We start from the raw sequence: 22,254 nt of genomic DNA on the forward strand, positions 1-22,254 counted from the left end.
AACCGAAACAAAAGGGAACACTAGTTCTCAACCTCTGACCCTAAAGCAATCAAGAATTGAAGCTGAAACGAACCAAAACTAATAAAATAGAAAAGCCCTACCTCACAGTCAAAAGGGTAGAAATGAAAACCGACACCAGAATATATCGGAGATGCCAAGGTCGATAAAATGTTCGGGAAAGGAAGAGTTTCTCGCTTCAAATCCAATGAGCCTTCTCTTGTATCGATCCCATGAGCGTAGCTCACACAACTAATAAATCTCTAATCTTCTCACAAGGGGTTTGTAGGATTTTCTTCAAACTTCTTAATTCAAAATGTGAGAACTGAGATATTCTCTCACTTTTGGGCCATATATGCACTTTTAAACAAAGTGACATATAAAGGGAAAATAAATAACGTAATTAAACTAAATCCCCTTTTAAACCCAAATAAATAAAGTAATTCCAATTAAATGGAATTCAACTACGACAAATTTGCCGATAATTTAAAATAAATTAAATAAATTATAAAAATTCCCTTAATAAGAAATTGCAATAATTTAATACTGGACACTTCATTGGACTAGTCACAAATGCATCATGAATTTGGATTTACCAATTAACCAGAGATTTTATTATTTTAATTAAATAGCGTACGTTGCACATACATGGACAACATTGGCTAGGTATGAACCATTGAATCACTAACTCCATGTGCCACTGTCGAGGATACAAGTCCTGCACAATAAACAACACGATCTAGTGTAGATGCACAATAAAAATATAGCCAAAGCAACAATGCATGAAATCATGTAAATAATCATTTGATTAGTTGCATTAACATAATTCATGTAAATCATTCATTTGGATCATAATAAAAGTTTGCTGCAAGAACGATATAAATATTTGTAGCACAAACACATCAACCATAATCCAATAAAGTCTATCATAAATCCATAAAACAAGGTTTATATCCGAATAGAAAACTAACTAGATATCATCATAAGGCATCATGTCACATCACTAGCATCATCATGTAGATATGATCAAACTGAACAATGTAGTATCTAACATCTATTAGCTATGATATTCACAATCAAAATTATGTCAAAACATCAATGCATTTTAAAAGCACATGAACATGAATGCCATAAAGTATTATCGAACAAAACAACTCATGGTTAATGCAAACATGGGAGGCACTACTTGAAATCCCATCATTCCGCTCTGATACCATGTTATGGTAAATTGATATTGTTGTTGGTATTTTATTAAATAAAAGAGAGGAAAACTTCTTATATAGATTTACAAGGATGATGCTTCTAAAAGAACCAATCATCAACTAAGGATGGAAATAGAAACTACCCAATAAACTAAAGACTAAGATGACCAACAAAGAAACATTATAATATTCTAGTATATTCATTTTATTATTGTGTCAAATTCAATAAATGGAGGGGCACTTGGAGCTCCTCATTTTAGTCACATGCAGTATCTATTTTCCCTTTTTTATTGCATCTCTTGCTTTTGGAGAGGGGTTTTTCCCATGTGTTTTTCCTTCTTTCCTCTGTTTAAGAGATCTCATTGGTGTGAGTGCGCTACAGGACGAGAAAATTCTGCAATATCCCTAGCCCAAGGAGGTGTTTTTGGTGGGAATTTTGTACTGTAGATTGTAGACTTGTGAAACTTGTTCTGTTGACCCTTTTTAGCTCCCAATAATTTTCCCTCTACTTCAAGACTTGTATATAATAAAAAGGCTTGTGGAGAAATATATCACATATTCACTTCAAGGGAGACATGTCTTCAACAGTGAGGGATTTGTTCTCCCCGACAAATGGGGACTTCCAGGATGCCAAAATATTTCCAGTTTAAATGCTTTTAGTGCCTTCTAGTGCAAAAGAGTCACTTCAAATGTCCTGTGCTAGTTCTGATTTTAATGTGTGACAAATGACAAGTTTAGGATTCATGTGTCAGTATGCTCAAAGAACCCTTTTCCTTTGCATATTTGCAAGTATTGCTGCTGAGACCAATGTATACAATATTGCCTGTGGGCTTTTTTGTGTTGTTTCCAATGTCCAAGCATATTTTTATTACATTGCAATGTACAATATACAATGTCCAAGAACATTATTTTTTACATATATTTGCATAGTAATACTAATTGTTCAAGGAAAATGCATTCAATTGTTTATGGCGAGTTTGATGGAGAAGTCTCCTCCTCATGTTTGAATCTTGAAGGCGATGTGGTTTGTACTTCTCGAACTACTTACACACAATGACTTAAAAGACTACATACGTATATAATATTTTCTTAAATTTATTTAGTATATCTTTTGGCTCCAATGACATACTATTCTGCTAGTTGAGACTTTTCATAGGGCTGTAACCCAGTGCCCAAGTGCATATACTTTCTAGCCCGTGGCTATACAGCCACGAAAATGCACTTCCTTCACATTGCTTTTTCTAACTTTTAAAAAAATTAACTAACTCTTCTCCTTCGTATGGCAGTGCATTTTCGTGGCTGTATAGACGTTGCCGTAAAGGTTGGTACTCTGGGTTCAATTAATCCACAATGCAAAACATCAGTAGTTATATCATTTCAAATAAATTAGAAACCTCATCATAATTCAACAGAATTTAACAAGTACGTTTGAAGTGGAAACACTTTTTTATTTTGAGAATAAAGAGGAAGAGAAAACTGCAACCTTATCACACATGTAAGTAGTAGAGGGGAATGAATATACAACAAGGACTTGCTTTTTTCAAAATCCCCCCAAAATGACCACAATTAGTTGATAAATCAAGATGCTTTGAAAAATAATGTTGCATTGTCATGGGAGGTACGGTAGAGAAGCCCAATTGCCATAATGTTATGCTAACAAAGCCATTATGAGGATGGACTCTCTCAGACTTACGTTATCAGTGAAGGGGCCTTATTGAAAACCGACATAAAATGTAGAGGCTGCGTTAGAAATAGTGCCTATTGAGATCATACTGTTGTGGATCCTCATGGGGTAGAATCATGTGGATTATCCTTGAATGAGTAAATAGCTGTTATGATTCTATATGTTGTTTGTGACAGTAGCTCTGGAATTATGAGTTTTGTGTTAAACCTGTCATGGAGCTTTATGGCCATTTTCATACACCATAGATTTGAAAAGGTTAATTTCTTTCTACCTGCTTCCCAAACAAAACTGCACTGAAAATTAAATTTACCAAAAGTTATAGTAGAAAAAAATGATGCTCCTTGTGTTCCTTTCAACAAGTGAGCCGTGACACGGTAATTCAGATGGGGATGATGGTCACACAATCAAGGAAAAAGAGGAATCATTTTACAAATGTTACAAACTGTTTATGGGAAAAAATCAAATGACAGTTTTCTGTTTTGGATATACATGTCCCTATTCTTGTGTGTCCCTCCTAAACATGTTTTTGATACATGTTATTTCATATGCTTAAATTTTCCTTATAGAGACAAATAGATTGAGAATTGATCTGCAAAGTATCAACATTATCACTGGGAACATTTTTAGAGAAACATACTGGTGTGAAAGTCAAAGAACTGAGAAGACTGATGTTGTAAGAATTTTATTTTAAGTATCTGCTAGGATCATTGTCATAATTGAATTGGTCTATCTATTGGACGCCTGCAAAATATTTAGCAGTTTCTTGCTAAATTTTTAATTAACCAGGTAGAATCCAATACTTTCTTTTGCAGTTCATGTCTTAGTACATATGTCATGCTATATATATATATATCTGATAGGGACTCACATATTTGTTGTATATGGTGAATAACCTTTTGGAACATTTAACTTAGATGCCACTACTGAGAGATATTGCTTCCATCCGGTTGCCTTGGATTTGGACCAACCACAGTTGTCTTGGTATTTGTACTAAATGTGTTGGATGTGGTGTTATACACAATCTCAACATTGCCATGCTTCTTGGAAATTTGAACTTGGTGATGCATTATGAAGGCTTTAATGCTTTTACTACTTGAACTTGTTCCATTTGATGCAATTTGTGATATTTTTCATTAAATTTTCTTTATGATTGTTCTCCACTGTAACATCCTTAACAACTCTCGTGGTGAAGAATCAAGACTGTAGAAATATGATCTAACTGATGCACAGTTTTACATTAGAATTAGTCCTAGATAGATCTGAAAACTTTGGTTTGACTATTTAATTATATTTTTGTTGATTGGTTCCTTCAACCTTCCTCCAACAGCTTATGGAGGGCAAATGCTGCAAACAATTGGCTACATATATGCAAGACAATCAGCAAAGGAGCTTGGAAAGAAAGCCATTTATTTGGGTGTACCATTCATAGCCGAATGGTTTAGAAACAAAGGGCATTTCATAAAATCCCAAGTCACAGCAGCAACAGGTTAGTCCATGCACTTCTGCTTTCTTGGATGTAATTACTTGTTTGATAAATTGCTTATCCTAGAAATATTAGCTAAAGATATACTCTCAGTGGTTTTATTTTACCTTCACTTTTGGACACCTTTTCAAGGTGTTTTGATTCCGCAACATATTTTTAATTTGGTAGCCATATGGTACTTACATTAGTAGTTTAATTTGTACCTTTTAATTGGTTCTTGGTATGACAGGGGCCTTTGCCCTTCTACAGTTGCAAGAAGACATGAAACGGCAACTCAACTCGGAGGGGAACTTTTCTGAAACTGAACTTGAAGCCTACATACAATCAAACAAGGATTTGATGATTAACTCACTATGGAAATTGAATGTAGCTGACATTGAAGCGACTCTCTCTCGTGTGTGCCAGATGGTAATATTTTCAGAGAAATTCATCTATATTTCGGCCATCCTGGGTCTAGTTCCTGATATAATGATTTCATAACACACTTATTTTGGCATTTGTATTTAGGTTTGATGAATTTGTTTTCATATACAAAATGCTTTTTGTCTGGTTTGTAAATAGTGACTTTGTGTTTTTATCCTCAAATTTAATTAATCAGGTTTTAGATTCATTTAGATTTACTTAAGAAGGTACTGACAATTGAATCTTTCTATGCTATAATGAATTTATAACAGATTTATTTTTGCCATTTGTATTTAGATCTGTTGAATATCTTTGCATTTACTATTTTGTCTGGTTTGTAATTAGTGACAGTGTTTTTTATCCTCAAATTTAATTAATCAGGTTTCAGATCCATTCAGATTTACTTAATAAGGCACTGACAGCATGAATCTTTCTAACAGGTATTGCAAGATACTACTGTAAAGAAAGAAGATCTTCGAGCACGTGCGAAGGGTTTAAAAACTCTGGGGAAGATTTTCCAAGTAAGTTTACTCATAGCTCTTTTTTCAGTATATTTATAATCTCTTGGTTAGGGGGATTGTCATTGTGTTAGTCAAATACTTTGTAAAATTGTTTTTTTGATTTGTTTTTCTTGAAGGAATGACTTTTTAGAGATTTTTTTTTTTTGGTCTTCAAGGAACTATATTTTGTGGTGTTTGTAAATTTCCATTATTGTAATTTCAGTTCTAGCTTCAGTTTAATTATTTGTGTGTCATTGTTGGAGAGGATTATCTGTTGTTAAACATCAAAGCATGGACATACCTTTCTAGTACAGAAAATATATGGACCTTTGCTAAGAATAGGATTGTAGCCCAGGATCTCACTGATTTTTACAATGCATCTTTTTGTTTTCAGTCATTTCCATGTGACTAACATGTATTTATTTGGAGGTTTTTTGAAGGTTGCCTGTGTTTTGTGCTTAAGTAAGAAACATAGGAATGAAAAGTCAACTTCCCACAATTCAATTCTGCACAATGCTCCTAGTTCGAGACATTTATGATTTTTACGCTAAAACATTAATTCCAACTTAAGAGTTATAATTGCATTATATCATAAATATATATTTACGTAGAAAGATGGAATTTTATTATGATATTCAACTTGATTACTCTAAGAATATTTCTGAAAAGAAATCTCATCTTGATTTTCTGCTGTCACCACTAATTTCAGGATTCTATGTAATGCATCTTTTTCTAGGATTACCCTCTATTTTACCCACCCATGGATAAGAATGCTACTGCCTACAATAATCTTTGGTTTCTAATTCTGATCACTGTAATGTATGTGTCTTCTCTTATGAGCACTGATGCTTTCAATTGCTTTTCCTGGTGGTTTAATGCTCTCTTGTTGATTGATCGAACTGTATGTAGGTGCTGACTGCTTTGGTGCTGATCTGCCCTAAGTTTGAATCCAGAATAGCCATAGTTATTGATGGAGATTGCTTTCCCTTATATAAAGATGGTCACTGCTTCTTGTTTTGATTGCTGTTTCTAATTTTCTCTAATTCATTGTATAGGTCATTTTTTCCTGGCACAACTCCCACATACGTTCTATCCAAGTCTTGGTTAAACCTCCGAGTATGGTCACCTTGCCTGTGTCGTACAGGCTAGATGACAACCCCTCACCTCTTATTCATACAGTGGCCTCTTCCCAGCTGTATGACTCCTTGCCTACATGTATGGCTCTTCACAACACCTGTAAGGATAGTTGATTCTGTCACTTGTGCAGCTAGATATGTTGTAGTTGTCAAGTGACTCGAGGTCACCAAATTTTTGGAGTGAAGGAGATAGTCACAAAAACAAGCAAATATATGAACATGAGTCAGATATGCAGAGATATCAGATTGTATATATATCATAGATTACATCAAATTGGCTTTGATTAATAGGCAAAATAGGCTGAGGAGTTAATCCCATTGAAACTGCAGATAGCAAATAGGATCTTTCACCTCCGAAATGGCAGACAAGATGAACTCCAACGGAATTTGCACATATAAAGAAAATACCAAGTGTGCAGACCTACAAAACTGACGAACTCAGTCTTATATATGGTTCTTAGAAATTTCTCGAAGGATTACAAATGTATCGACATGACCAAGACACTACCAACTAATAAATAAAAAATGGGTTCAAGAGATATTATTATTAATTTTGAGGCCATACAAAATAAATCTTTAATTAAATTATTAAATTATTATTTTGGCTCTTTATTTTTAAACTAAATTAATTAATTAAAGATGCCCTATTTTATTTATTTTTATGACCACTTAATTGCTTAATTTAATTGACTTTTTAAAATTGGGGACATTACAATTCCTTTCTGCCCAAAGAATTCTCGCCCTCAAGCAATCCTCTCCAGGATCCCAAACAAATCTCCTTGCTGCAACACGATCGCATGCACACAATTGGAGTCAAGATGAGTAAATTCTATGTTCCCTCGAGTTTCCAAGATGGGGATGGCAGGGGACAGCGGGACGGTATTTTTTTTTGCCGATTTTGGGGACGGTGGGGGAAGACAAATGGGGACGGTAAAAGTGACATTTTTGTTTATTTTTAATTTCTTTTTTGTGTTAAAAAATTGGGTATGGATGCAAGTCCCCAATGAAGTTCCCGGGACGGGGACATCCTTGTCCTCGAAACACTGGCTTTTTTGGGGGGATGCGTCCCTGGGGGACATAGGTAAATCTAAGTCACAAGGTTCGAATTCGAATTCGAGTTCGGCAACCATAAAATTCGGACAAAATTTGACAAGAGCATAAATTCGGAAAAAAGTTCGACATTAAATTTGCCAACATATATATATATATATATATATATATATATATATATATATATAAAAGAGTAAAATAACAAAATATTTAAACTTTGTTAAATAGGTTTAAAATCATTATAAAAAGATTGAAACATTTATAAAATATCAATTACGCTTAAATTATATGATTAATTATTGAATAATATAATTTAATATATATAGAATAAATGAGCAATATATTTTATCATTGTTAAATAGTTTTAAATTCATTTCAAAAACATTGACACGTTTAAAAAATATAAGATATTTTTAAGTTTATGATTAAATTTTTATTAATATAAATTTAATATAAAACATAAAATTATAACAATTTAATATTCTAATTTTGTTTAAACAAAACTAAATACCAAAAATGAAAAACTATATGACAATATTAAACTTTAAATAAATCTCAAACAATGATAAAACCTAAAACAATAACAATAGTAATAACGCCTAACTATGTTGGCCCACATAAAATTTGTCTAGCATCGCATTCGGAAAATGTGAGGCGCTTAAAAAAACTGGATAAGCGTTGGAATAAGCATTGGTTCTCAGCTTCTATTAAGCCTCCCACGAGTTTTTACAGTGAAGTCGAGAGCTTCCAGATGCAGCTACATGTAGAAGCAGATGGACTCCAAAAAGCAATGAAGATAGTTGTTGGCCTCCGGTTAAATAACACATTCACTGTTGCCTCTCGACTGCAATATATGATAGCTTCAACTAGGGTAGCCAATGGTGAAAAGGAGAGACCCCGAGCAGCATTGTATAGAAAAAGTGTAGTCAAAAACCTTTAACAATAGTATTTCAAACTCCTAAAATCTGTTATAAATTTTTTGCCTTGATGAAAAAGCCCGTCCTCATTTCCGTACGAACACAAGTAGATTTTTAACGAATTTTATGGAAACTTTTGAAGTTCGCCCAAATTCGAATTTCATGCATGAAATGCGGCGAACTCTGTGACACAGAGGTAAATTGTGGTCAAGCTTCCGCTGTGCTACTTTCATATACACATTGCCATGCTGAGTTAGGATCCCTCTGAGGCCAATCATTAAACACATCAATGCCTCCAAGCTATCATGCCATCATGCCAATCAATCACTTTCCAAGAATGATGGTCTGGAATCTCAAAACTCATTTGCAATTTGTTCTTCCCATGTAGATGCCACTCTGTCTGAAAAGCAACTATCATTTGCCAGGAAGAACTTCATACTTATCAGGCTATAGACCTTGCCCATGAAAATGTTTACTGCAGTGTTTGCATCTCCATGCAGTTGATTGATCAATGTTGGCTTTGCAAACTCCATGCAAGTACCCTCTGTAACCATGTGGCTGTCATGTAGGCTAATTTTTTCTCTACTTGTAGGTGTAGTAACATGTTATCACAGATCCTTATGTGGCTCCACATCACTCTTATTGCTGTCACCAACTGCCTCAGCCTTGTGCGATTGAGACTTCAATTCTTCTTCACAATTCTTGAATACATTATTCACCAGTCTACATGCTACAATAGAAGGAATGCATTTGTAATTATGAGCAGCCCACAACATAGGTATGATAGGTCAGGATATTACATCCTCACCATGGCAGAAAAAAATATTTTTATCATGGTGCTTTATTGTGACTAAAAAATGATGAAGCATAATTGTGGATCAAATCTTGCAATCTTAGATCTAAGAGGAGGTTACTTACTTTGACTTTTGCTCAAATCTCCAGTATTGTAAATCTCCTAGCAAACAAATGACTACTGATATCATCAAGGCTATGAAAGCTGTCAATAATCAAATGCAATATCTCTATCATGGTGTCATCATTTTACATGAGAGGAGATTCTCAAAATCTCACTTAGACGTATAGTAGTTGCTAGCTTGATTTCCTTGTCGTAGTGTCTTAACAAACTAGGTTATCTTAAGGCGACCTCGACCAAGGTGAGGCTCCTTTGTATAAATTTTGAAGGTAACTGCTTCACCTTACACAGACATGTGTCTAATATATTTAATGGAATATCAATACCATTGCCAATCTCTTTGACAAACCTTTGTAACACATTCACTCACCTCTGTCCATCATACGGTGCGATAGTGTGCTATGAATCCCAAAATTCTCAATCTACCCCAACATGTTGGCAAGATCACAACTATGATACCACTGTAATCTACCAAATGTCACGCCTCAATGGAACAAGCCTTTCACCCTACTCAACAACACACTACAACCGTACCAATCAACACTGCCATTGTACTAGTCGTCATTGTAACCACACTGGTCGACATACTACCATGTACCACTCGACACACTGCCACCTGACACCACTAGACATCGCCACTTGCCAGTTGGCACTGCCACCTAACACTGTCACTTGACACTGCTACTGTACCAACACGCTACTACCTTGACAATGACACCCAATGCTACCACTTGATAGCACTATCTTGACATTGGGAGTCAAAATTGTCACCTGGAGACTACGATCCAATATTGCCACCTACTATTCAATACACCTACCACCTCACATTGCTACCCGACATTGCCACTCACCACCTGATATTGTCAGTTGGCCAGTTGACTAGTGAGCACAATGCCAACTTGGCACTTCTACGACTAAACTCTATTGGAGGATGTTTGACCTCCAATATTGTTGTATGGTGTGCAGTGTGTGTTTGCTAGTCGTACGATCAACTCCTAGTACAATTACTACATATAGTTTACCCAAGTCTTGGTCAAACCACCAAGTATGGTCGCCTTGCCTGTGTCGTATGGTCCAAATGACTAGCATGGTCTTGATGACTAATCCATGCCTCCTATGCATATGGTGGCTTCTTCCCAATCGTAGGACTCCTTGCCTACTTGTATGACTCTTCCCAACACCTGCACGACTAGTTGATTCTGTCACTTGTGTGGCTAGTTATGTCATGGTTTGCCTAGCGACTTGAGGCCACACAATTCTGAAATAATGGACATAGTGACAAAACAAGCTAGTATATGAATCAGTCAAATATGTAGAGATAGATCAAATTGTATATATATTGTAGATTACATCAAATTAGCTTTCAAATGAAAGCTCCATAGGTTTGGAATAACAAGCAAAATGGGGTGAAGAGTTACTCCTGCCGAAATTGTGGGATACCAAATAGGGAGGATCTCTCACCTTTGAAATGGCAGACAAGATGAACTCGGCACATACAGAGAGAATACCAAGTTCACATACCTACAAAACTGACTAACGTGGCCTTATATATGGCTGTGAGAAACTCTTCGTGAAGGATTACAAATGTGTCAACATGATCAAGTCACTACCAACTAATAAATAAAAAATGGGCCTGAGAGATATCATCATTCATTTTGCGGCCATACACAAATAATCTGAATTGAACTATTGTATTATTATTTTGGCTCTTTAATTTTATAACTAATTTAACTGATTGAAGACGCTCTATTTAATTTAATTTTTGGACCACTGAATCAGTTCACTTTATTAAAATTGGGGACATTACATGGTATGCTATCTTTTTTTATATTTATGTTTAGACATTTATGGCTTAAGGCTTAAAGCCATTGTTGTGTGTGTCTTTCTACACTAATACCCTGATGTGTTATGTTCTATCATGCTGTAGCCTTACCTTTATTGCTCTTTCTACTATTATAGATTCAGTGTATTGTCAAACTTGTTTCTCAAGCTAAACAGAATCCTTTTGTGTGATATTCATATGAGTACCTGGGGACATACCTTTTGTATTTATTTATAATATGTGGACCTTATTATTGGAGACTTTGAATTGCTGTTTAAGACCATGCAGCACTTGTTTTTGGCACACTGGCAAACGATTGTTTTTTGTGTGTCGACTGATGTACTTCACAAATATAAACATTTAACATTGGGTGCCAATTGTGCTTACAGACTGCAAAGCTACCCAGCGAAAATGGAACTTCACTGAAAGATACCACTCCTAAGCTGAATGGACAAGAATGCAGCAATGATGCTGCTAGCTCTCCAGACTCGTCACCAAAGGTTTCTTCCAGTTCAACTCCTCTTCCGGCTCAGGTACTTTGCAATGTTGTGACTTCTATCTGATTGTTGAACTCAATTGCATCATAACATTTATGGGCAAAATCTACAAACTGTTCATATTTTTTCCTAATATTTTCTTGGACTTGATTATTGAGGAGACATTTTACCATATACTTTCCATGAGATAAAATTAATCTTCTTTTTAACCTATCAAAGTGCTGCAACTAAGATATAATATTGTCAATAGTTATATTTTTCCAGCACGCCCATTTGTTGGCTGTAATAGAAAACTAATGTTGGGCCGCATTCATGCATCCTAAATTTTAAATAATGCAGTTCAATGTTTAACAGGTTCTGTAAATTAAATCGGGTATGACATTTAATTAATTTTTATAAACATAAATTCAAGAATTTTGGAAAAATGACTGCTTGAAATATGGCAGAATTGGATGGCACCCACTTCAAGGAGTCTATACTTATATCTGCTATTGTAGGGGGAGGTTCTGTGGTTGACTTAAAATTCAAGTTGCTTTTAGAACATAATCAATTTGGTGTTATTCTCTAATTAACACAAGCAACAAATGCCTGCATATAAAGTCCATAATAATCTATCTATTACCCAGTACCTCTCTATCTATTATCCAGTACCACTCTTAGTGACAATGTTGGAGTTAGAATAGGATCAAGAAGTTAAGTCATTTGATCGACAAGTTGGTAATTAGATCTGTAATAGTAGAGAAAAATATCATCATTATCAACTAACCGATGAATTTATTGTCTAGCAATTATGAACATTTAACGTGCTTTGTGTGGGCATGATAAATTAGGCTCTTCATTAGCTTTAGAACTCCCACAAAACAATTCTTCATAATCTAGGCAGGTTGTATATTGCTGAAAAATGGCATGAGTAATGCATTTCTAGTCTTCAATTGAAGATAAAGCTCTGGTTTGCTAAAACTAACTCTGGCTTAAAGCAACTCCTACGTCTGAGGAGAAAATATAGTCAATAGTTGAGCTTTGATAATCAACTGAAACAGCTCAATTGAAGTCCACATATCTTGTCAACGTAAAATAATTTTCTCTCAACTGAAGTCTACCTGAAGAGTACTTTTGACGTGGTGTTGATTTCTAGCCAACATACAAGCTTCTGTTGGGCTAAAAATCAAGAGTGGTAACCAAGAACGGAATTAATATTGTGGTGTGGATCTAGATTTATTAATGTGCTGATTGATTGTTTGGAAGTAATTCAATGATCTACATCCTAGCTTCATAAAAGAAATGACTATTTATGCTTTTTGTGCAAGTTCTTTGCGTGCAAGTGATAAATATCAAATAAATTATGTCAATGGCAGGGTTGATCATCCAATTTAATTCCTGCCTGCAACCCACGGTTCAGGAAGATACTGGAACCAACTACCTAGCCTTTCACTGCCCCTCTTCCATGTTTTCAGATCCTTGCTTCTTTGTCATTGCAAGATTATTTACTTTTTGTATCATACAGGCATCTAAGAAATACTACCACCTGAAGGATGCTTTCTTAAGCACAAATTAGGTCTAATTTTGTATGTTCACTTCGTACTTAATTTTTTAAGTGCTTTTCCATTGTTTGGCTAGATTGGAGCATGAAATTACTATTAGTGACGGATAATCTTCAACAATTGGTATAAATATTTTTGTTCTAAAAAATATTGATAAAAAGCATTGTTTTTAACTTCTAAAATTCCTCTTTCGTCATTTTAAAGCTCTACAAAATGCATATCTTACTTGTTTTGTAGTTTTGAAGATAATTATTGTGTACCTTACTGAAAGGTTGTATTGTGAGGACAATAGTGTGAAAACATATTTATATTGTTGGCATGTGCCCATGTAATGGCCACCCAAGCAGTAAGGTTGTTTCTTATTAACATGTTTAGAAATTTTCTTTCGTTGTGGACCAAGCAGTGAAGCTTAGGTCTTTAGTTTGAGACCCTATATTTATGGTTTCTCTTTTGTGAAACGCTTGGATGATGCTGGTTTCCTCATTATGTATATGCAATTTTGTTCATGAGTGGGAGCTTTGATCATTATTGCAACTATTGTGTATGATTTTGGGTTTTTTGGAAGAGTGCATGTTAATTTAATTCATAATTCATGTAATTGGCAGTCTTTTGAACAAAGCTGCATATGTATTGTAGTAAGTAATAAATCTACAAAATCATAAGACTAAAATTGAGATTATTTAATCTGTGATTAATCTTTTTCTTTTACTTACTGTTGGGTTTTATCTTCCTCAGTACTTTGAGAAATATAAATTATTGACTTTTTGTTTGTTTGTTTCAGAGTCCATATGTTGAGTCACCCCAAGGTGTTCAAGATCAATATGTGAACTTCCCAACACCAACGCGACCTTCAGGGGTAGGGGTAGTTCAATCACCATACCCAAAGGTATAAATTCTCTGGTGTGGCACTGTATCCTGTGATATAATCTCTCGACTAAATCAGTTAACAGGGAAAACAAAATTCATGGTTTATAATGGGATTCAAATTTACGTGGCTTTTGATCATAAGAGATTTTGTATTCATTATTTAAAAGGCTCTTTCATGGAGGTGATCAAGCAGCACTTTGTATCTTTAAAATAGATTTAGATTCCTGGAAAGTTATGTGAGTTACAATTTTCACCTATTGTGTACATCATATGCTTTGTTTCATTTCAAAAGTTATTGTATTCTAGAAGCCGATCCAGCTCTATGTAAATTTAGATCTCTTGTTTAGGTTCTCTCTAGTATTAGGATTTCCACCTTGGACATTCAATTTTTAGCGATCTATTTTTTGTTTTTTTGCTATATTTGGCAATTTTAGCTATTTGATCTTGTGATAGATCATGTTGGACTCATACGTATTGTACAGTTTCAAAAACATATATTTACATTTTCTGTTGGAAATAAAGATTTCTTGTGCAAAGCTATACTTTGAAAGCAGATTTCCAAGTTAATTGAAAGAAACAATTGAAGCAGGTTAAATTCGTTAGGAGGACAAATATTGTACATCTGTTTAGATCTTTGTTTGGGCAAAATCAGTGGTGATTAGGTTGCAATGGACTAATTGGAGATAAATGTTCGAAGAGAACCTATGTTGGCACTAATGTTCATTAATGCTCCTGGAACTCTCTCGTCCACCACTTACTCCCCGTCCCAATCACCTTCTACAATGCAGGATATCATACATTTTTTCTTATAGAACTTCGTTATTTCTCAAGCTTCAACTGGGGCTTCACTGTTTGCATTATGCCCCAAATCAATTGGCTTTTTAGTGTTTGGCAATATTAACCTCTAGTTTTATTGTGGAAGCATCAAGTGACTACTGTAACTTATGGTTATGGTGGATGATCCAAAAATTATGACTGTTCTGTGTAACTGGAAAGATGATATTGATTGTGGTGGTGATAAAGTGAGGCATTGTTACCCTTGTTTTGATCGTTATTTGCATCTATTGTATAACAATGCCATATGTAATTTGTATTGATGAACTCCATTGAAACATCCTGAACATTGGCTAGTTTACTTATTAACCAAACATATAACGTTGCGGCAGCAATGGATGGATGGTTTTACCCTTTCAAACCTCGCCTTTGTAAGTGAAAACCTTTTCATTCTTTGGAGGACTTTCTTGCAGTCGCTTAATGAATTGCCCGCAAAATTAGTCATTTGATTCAGGAAACAGTGCTTACAAATTGGGGTTGTGGAAAACTTTCTTTGAGTGTGGTCCTTGAATCTTCAAATAAATTTCAACTGACATGTCCTTTTTAATTTACCATAAATTATGACTCGATTTTCTTTAGACGTTATTAGGCTCATGCTAGTAATCAATACACAATTAAAGCCATTAAAAAATGTTCATTTGAATTGGACATGTATAACCATGTTTCACAAGATTAAAATAACGTACGGTTCATTGTTGATTACTAAGTTGAGGAAAGAGGAGATAAGATAATGATCTTAATGTCCCAACAAGAGAGCAACCAGGGTCTATGGGACTGAAAGATGCGACAGTACAGAAAAGAATAACACAGCGGGAGCGCCAAAAAGGCGTCCAGGGAAAAGACAACATTGTAACTTTGATGCAGTACATAAAGAGAATGGTGATCGACAGCCATATTCAAATGTGTCGAAGCACTCGGTTTCATGTAAAGGAATGAAACTATTGTTAAAATCAGGATTTTTATTATTGTTTCATGAAAGGCATGTGAGATTCAAAACTCGTGGTTTGATGTAGAGTTTAGTGATAAATAGTTAAAAGCAGTTAAAAGTCGGGATATGGGATGAGTTCGTTTAGTGTTAACTTAGATGTCTTGAGGTTTTACAATTTATCCACATTGCACAATTTAGACGATTAAATTCTTTCTCCTACTTGGGTAGGTCCATATGCAGCTGAGCTTCTATTTTGGCTAGAAGCTGCCGCTCCATATTTTTGGCAGTTATTTGTGGAGTATTTTGTTGTCTATTTTCTTCAAAATTATTTAAAAAATTACATTAAAATGAAATCTCTAATAAACAAGAGCTCTTTATGAACTGGAGTCCACAGTGGGGTTGTAGTTGTAACAAGCCCAAAGAATGTGAAATTGAAAAATATAAAATGAAAGAGAAAAAATATAAAATGCTGAAACTATTGATTCAGATTTTCTAGATACATTTTGAAACATACAGAATTGAAACTAACAATGATATTGAAATGATACTGAATATTATATTGGAATGATATGAATAATATTGAATAATTTACATTGATGTCTGAACATCTTTATATAGCTTTATTTTCCCTTACAACAACTACTTATGGGATACATATGGGAATAACTTCTTGTTGGGCGTTCGTTTTGCACAAGGTCAACGACAGGAATCCATAGTGTAATTCCTCTCTTGAAAAGCAAATCTTTTAAAGGATCCACTCCAAGGTTTAGTGTTTGTCTTGCGACGTACCAAAATTCGCTCAGTAGAAAATAAATGTGAATGTTCACGAGAAGGCCTTTGTTGGTTCCAAAAACTCTTTTACCTTGGAATCAAGTAAAATCTGTTCATTTTCTCAAAGTATCACACTAAAAGAACAATATTTTTGTATTTTCTGTTGTTCAATGAATGCAATTCTAACAATGCAGCTAGTATGAGGTCCTATTCTAACAGGGGGTTAGCAAAGCAAATAACGAAATTGAAAGCAAATAACTTGAAATTGAAATTCTTAAACGGACATAAGCTACAGAACACAACACGTTGCGAGTTAAACTTTCGAAAAAATCGGTAGGAAACCAATGAAAACAAGAGCAGCGCTTCTTAGAATTCACTGATGCAATCGTCAGTGAGAATCTTTAACAAATCGAATGATGTTTCACTCTTCATCAAATCGTAAGGCTACAGAAAGTGCGCTCATCCGAGACAAAAAGCTATGTAGACACAATCGGGTGATCTCTTCTCAAACTTGTTACGTCAATGGAATTCATATATCTGTAGCAAACACCAGAACTAAAAGATCGCACAATTAGAAACAACGCAATAAACCTTTGGCTCAATCACAATCTCATGAATAAAATTCACAAAACAATGACACATCCAGGCAAGAATAACTACACTTCGAATGCTAGCACCAAAAACATAACTTTATTGCATAGTAACGATGGCCCTTTTTACATTTTACAATGGGGTATTTATAAGAAATCGTCTTCTCAATTTGAGTTGAGAGTGAGATATCTTGATGCAATAAAATGCTTTTAAAATATTAAAATAAACTAAATATATACAAACTGACAATCTAACTGGTGCTTAGAGGGACTCCATCCATATTTTGTTCATTAATTGGATGCATGAGCCCTTTACATGTCAAAAATAATGAAAGCATGAGAGAGAAAGTAGGAGGAAGCCATCAATTGAAGTGGAAGTGCATGGAGACACCAAAAATAGAAGCTGGCCCTTCACTTGATGTGTGTCAGAGTTAACTTGCCATCAAAATGCATTTCCAATATATGGAAAGTGATATTTTTGGAATTGGCAGTCAATTGTCGGCGCACCTTTGGATTGCAAAGCTACATGAAAATGCAGAGCTGCGTACTTGCGGACTTGCTGATCTGCGAAGCTCAATTCGCCAAAAAATCAAAGTTCTCAATTTTGAAAATAGTTTTTGGGTTTTGCTCAAATGAGGTTTTAAATCATTTTTTGTATACACTCCATGCCCTTTTTTGATGATTTACACCCTTTTTATAGCCAATTGCTTTCATAAACTTGCACTCCCTTTTCTTCTTCAATCGAAAAATCTCAAGGCACTTGCATTGAATTTTGTCCCCAATAGCTGCATAAGATGAGGAATTTGATTTGCTTTATGTGTCCAACCTCTGTATCTTTAACCTTTGTCTTCTCTCCACCTGTACAATCCTTCTCGGTGAGAAACCAAGTGATTCAGATTATCCAAGACGATCAAATGTTTGCAACTTTTTCATATTTTTTCACAAAATTTTTAGGCGTTTTTAAATGACCATTTTGGAGGTCTTTTGCTCAAAATTTCAAGTCAGAACCTTCATCAGTCCCTAAAATTGGGCTACCAAAGGCTCACTGCTTTAGGGACTGAAATTAGATCTTCAGTTCTTCTTTCCAACGGTGTAAGTCGTTCTAAATTCCGAGGCTCGAGTTAAAAGTTATGATCTCGACAAGTTGAGGATGCAATTTTTACCTACAAAAGAAGCAAACATTAGTTCGTAGAGTTAACAATGCATAGCAAAAACACACTAGCCATTCAAACAAAACTGGAGGTGAATCTTGAAATCTGGCTAAGTCTGAAATTTTGAAGCCTTGAAATTTGGCTAAGTCTGAAATCTTGAAGCCCTGAAATTTGGCTAAGTTTGGATTTCTGAAGCTTTGAAATTTTTTAGAATTTTTACCTTATCTTCGGGAGGTTTGAAACCTATCTCAAAAGATTCGTCGCATATATTAAAATATATCTTAAGTATAAGGAATATACGTCAACTTATATTTAAACGATATATTTTAAACCCCTCTAATGGCTACTCAGACAACATTGGAGGTGAAAAGGCAGCTTGGCAAGCACGCATAGTGCCTTGGGAGTGCGATGGTGCGAATGTGCACAAGGTTCTTTGGACATGCGTGCATGAATCGTGACCGTGCGCGGTGCTTGGCGCTTTGCGCGGGCGCATGAGTGCGGGGGCGCGATGCGCGGCACGCGAGCGTGCAGGTGCACGACGCGCGGTGTCGCGGGCGCGGGCGCATGGGTTGCACAAGCGCGCGACGCTTTTTTCAACTCTCTTTTTTTTTTTTTTTAATTTAAAATTTTTATGTTTTTTTTGATTTTTTTGTGTTTTTCAATTTTTTTTTTGGTGATTTTTGGACTCAACTTTCAAACAAAAATTCTTCTCCTGACTCGAATTGTAAGTCCGGGAGTCGAAAAAAGTAGGGGGTCCCCATTCCTCACTAGGAATTGGGAGTGTGTTTGTGGAGATCACAACACTTTCCAACAACTATATATTGAACTGATTTTATTAATCTAATCTAAACACAAAAAACTAACCTAATTAATGTAATAAACCTAACATTTCCCCCTTATTACATTAATTCAACAATCGTTCTTGCTTATTAGAAACTAACCTAATTAATGTAATAAGTCCAACATTCCCCCCCTTATTACATTAATCCAATAAAATTGAAAAGTCTTCACCAATATTATACTTTGATGAAGCTCCTTCACCAAACTTGAAAGTAGTTTGCAACTTCAGATTGCAAATCCTAATTTTGAAGTTGAGCTCCTTCACCAATCTTTGAAAGTAGTTTGCAACTTCAGATTGCAAATCTTAACATAGTTCCTCCACAATTTCACATCTCCATGGAGCGTGCTCGATGCCTCCTTTGGTGCGGCACATGAGATGCCTTTCTTGAGAAAGTCCACGTCTCCTCCAAGTGTGTCTAACGCCTCCTTAAGTGTCGTAGAAACAATCACCACTAATATGTCTGGATATCTTTCCTCCGAAAGTCAACATCTCCTTCGAGTGTCTCAAACGCCATTGTTGAAATCCTGCCCCCCCTCACTCAATAGAAAGACAATCACGTAGCCAAGCCCCCTCTTTTCTTCAAGGACACAAATCTATCAATTCCCCTCTTTTCATTAAGGATGAGTTTGCCAAGCCCCAACTTTACAGAGACACAAATAGGTGCTTCTCATGTAGTAATCATCTCTAAGCAAGAAGCTAGCTTGAGATAATAAAAATTCTCCAACCTCCATTTGCCTCCAGCGTCCTATTTTATGCACAATAAATAGGGTCTAGTCATCCAAAATCTATTAAAAGCACTCTTCTTCCCATTGATTAACCTGCTATGATACCACTGTAACAGGCCCAAAGAATGTGAAATTGAAAAATATAAAATGAAAGAGAAAAAAATATAATATTGAATAATTTACATTGATGTCTGAGCATCTTTATATAGTTTTATTTTCCCTTACAACAATTACTTACGAGATGCTTACGGGAATAACTTCCCAGCAACTATATATTGAACTGATTTTATTAATTTAATCTAAACACTAAAAACTAACCTAATTAATGTAATAAACCTAACAATAGTGTATGATTTTGATTTTGAGTGTAGTTTTAATAAATGTAATCTAATTTTAAATTTTTATTCTAGAATAGAGTGCAGATACAATTTATTCTTGTATAATCTAATTTTTTTTAATATGACAAATAAAAAAACTAAAAATAATTTCCTATTTTACAATTAAAACATATTTATTTAGTTAATTAAATTGTATTCATACTTAGATTAATGATAAAATTAAATATTGCATTTAAGCTTTTAGGTTTAAAAGACATTATATTTGTCGAATTGAAGGAAATAATGGCTTTGATTGATATATATTATAGGGTTATTTGATGCAGCTTTCATGGCTAGCATTTATTGGTTAGTTGACAAGAATTTTAATTGCATAAAAAGATAGGATTTATGCTCACAAAAATAGTCTTTTGGTCAATTAGAAAAAGGGATTTATGTTCTCATAAATGAATTAAAAAATATATAGTCTAAATTTTTAGAAATATGATAATGGCTTACTAAAAAAGAAATAGGTAGGGGTCAAACAAAAACATTGCTTCCCAATGACTAAAATTGGGAACATAAATTGTGCAGCTACTTGTTATTTTCCCCAATTAGTAGTGACTGCTTATTCTAGACACCCTTTTTTCAATGCTTTTATTTTTAAGCAATTCTTGCTCCTCTAAAATAGGTAATGATTCTGTCATTCAAAATATGCATGGGAACAAAAACTTTTAAGGTACAAAAAAATGATAATTGAAAGTTCATTAATGAATATATTTGGTTTTATACATGTAATACGTGTTCCATTCATTCTCATAAGAGACGGATTCTTGTGAACCATTGCACATGAAATGTGGGTTAATGAGTTTGACTCAAATATTACTCAGTTGAATCTTCTTAATAATATTACAAATATATCACGTGCTAATAGATGTCCTCTTGTACCCTTCAGAAGGAATGTTTTAAGGATTATAAGGCATTTTGTGTAAGTGTTGACAAATTTTGATTGAGTATAAGGACATTTGCGTGCAAGTATTGACAATTTTTGAGGTGGTTGTAGAGTGTTATTACTGAGGACACATAACAATAGCTCTAATAAGCTAAGTTGCATACAAAGACAACAAAAAAGAATAATCAAAGTTTGTAAGTGCAAGAAGCTAGATATTATGCCCACTACTACATTCATTCTAGTAATAATGAACACATAGGTAATGAGTTTGGAAGTTTCTTTGCAAATGTTGGAATGAAAGCATGCCAATTTAGAGGTAGCGAAGAAATTGTACTCTTAAAAGAAAGGTCACAAGTTCAAAATTCATTAGGTGGTAAGGTATGTACATTTTGTGGGAAGCACAATTAAGGGGCTCTCAAAAGAAATATGAAACAATTATATCACTACTATTATGTATAGACCGGGTTGGTGTTGTAGATAATAAAAGTTCATTTCCTTTCCTTTTTCAAATGGAGTAGTAACAAAGAGGATAAATGTTGAAATGTGTAACTTTCTCAAGAAGTCCAATATGTTGTAGTGTACGTAATAACCCCAAAACAACAACAAAGAATAAAGTTGCATGAAAATAGTATAATGCTTAAAAGGCTACGGTGAATTAAAAAATTAAGCTAGAATGGAAGATGAAACAAGCAACCGGAATTATGTGTACATCACACAAGTTAGTCAAACCAAGATGACATTTTTCAATGAAAAGCTTGCAGAATATTGAAATGTTAGTGGACGCTATCATGTTTTGTGGGCGTTCATGTATTGTGTTGGCATCCAAGTCAAGTGGAATGACAACTTGGTAAACACAAGTACAATATCACATTGGTTAATAGAAAAGCTACACTAAGGGCATATCACAAGATGGAATATCACAAGAATCAAGTTGGCATTGGGGGTCGTAAAGTCTTTAAAGGCTATGACTAATTGAACTTAAAAGCTACACTAAGGGCACGTTTGGGTGTCAGAATTACCAAATGCAACAATTGTTTAGTGCTGGTATTCGTCGAATGTTAGATTTGTTAATTTGAAATTTGGTTTTGGGAATATGATTGGACCCATTTGGTTCATCTAAAATTCGAGAATATGTTT

At 34.6% G+C, this 22,254-nt stretch overlaps 1 protein-coding gene across 2 annotated transcripts in view; it reads left to right on the plus strand.

The window, feature by feature from the left end:
* Window positions 1-14,266, plus strand: part of LOC149563936 (chaperone protein dnaJ 10-like) — a 54,809-nt gene extending 40,543 nt beyond the window's left edge. For both annotated transcript variants that reach the window (XM_089827046.1, XM_089827045.1), the window contains exons 6-10: window positions 4,211-4,369; window positions 4,596-4,774; window positions 5,209-5,289; window positions 11,496-11,639; window positions 13,926-14,266. In XM_089827046.1, the coding sequence (XP_089683172.1) occupies window positions 4,211-4,369; window positions 4,596-4,774; window positions 5,209-5,289; window positions 11,496-11,639; window positions 13,926-14,036 (674 nt within the window). In that variant the 3' untranslated portion in view covers window positions 14,037-14,266. The remainder of the gene's footprint in view (window positions 1-4,210; window positions 4,370-4,595; window positions 4,775-5,208; window positions 5,290-11,495; window positions 11,640-13,925) is intronic.
* The last annotated feature ends 7,988 nt before the right edge of the window (window positions 14,267-22,254 follow it).

The sequence above is a fragment of the Cupressus sempervirens genome, chromosome 4 (assembly GCF_028749045.1).
Source record: "Cupressus sempervirens isolate cs-2001-9-10 chromosome 4, ASM2874904v1, whole genome shotgun sequence".
In the NCBI taxonomy this organism is placed as follows: domain Eukaryota; kingdom Viridiplantae; phylum Streptophyta; class Pinopsida; order Cupressales; family Cupressaceae; genus Cupressus; species Cupressus sempervirens.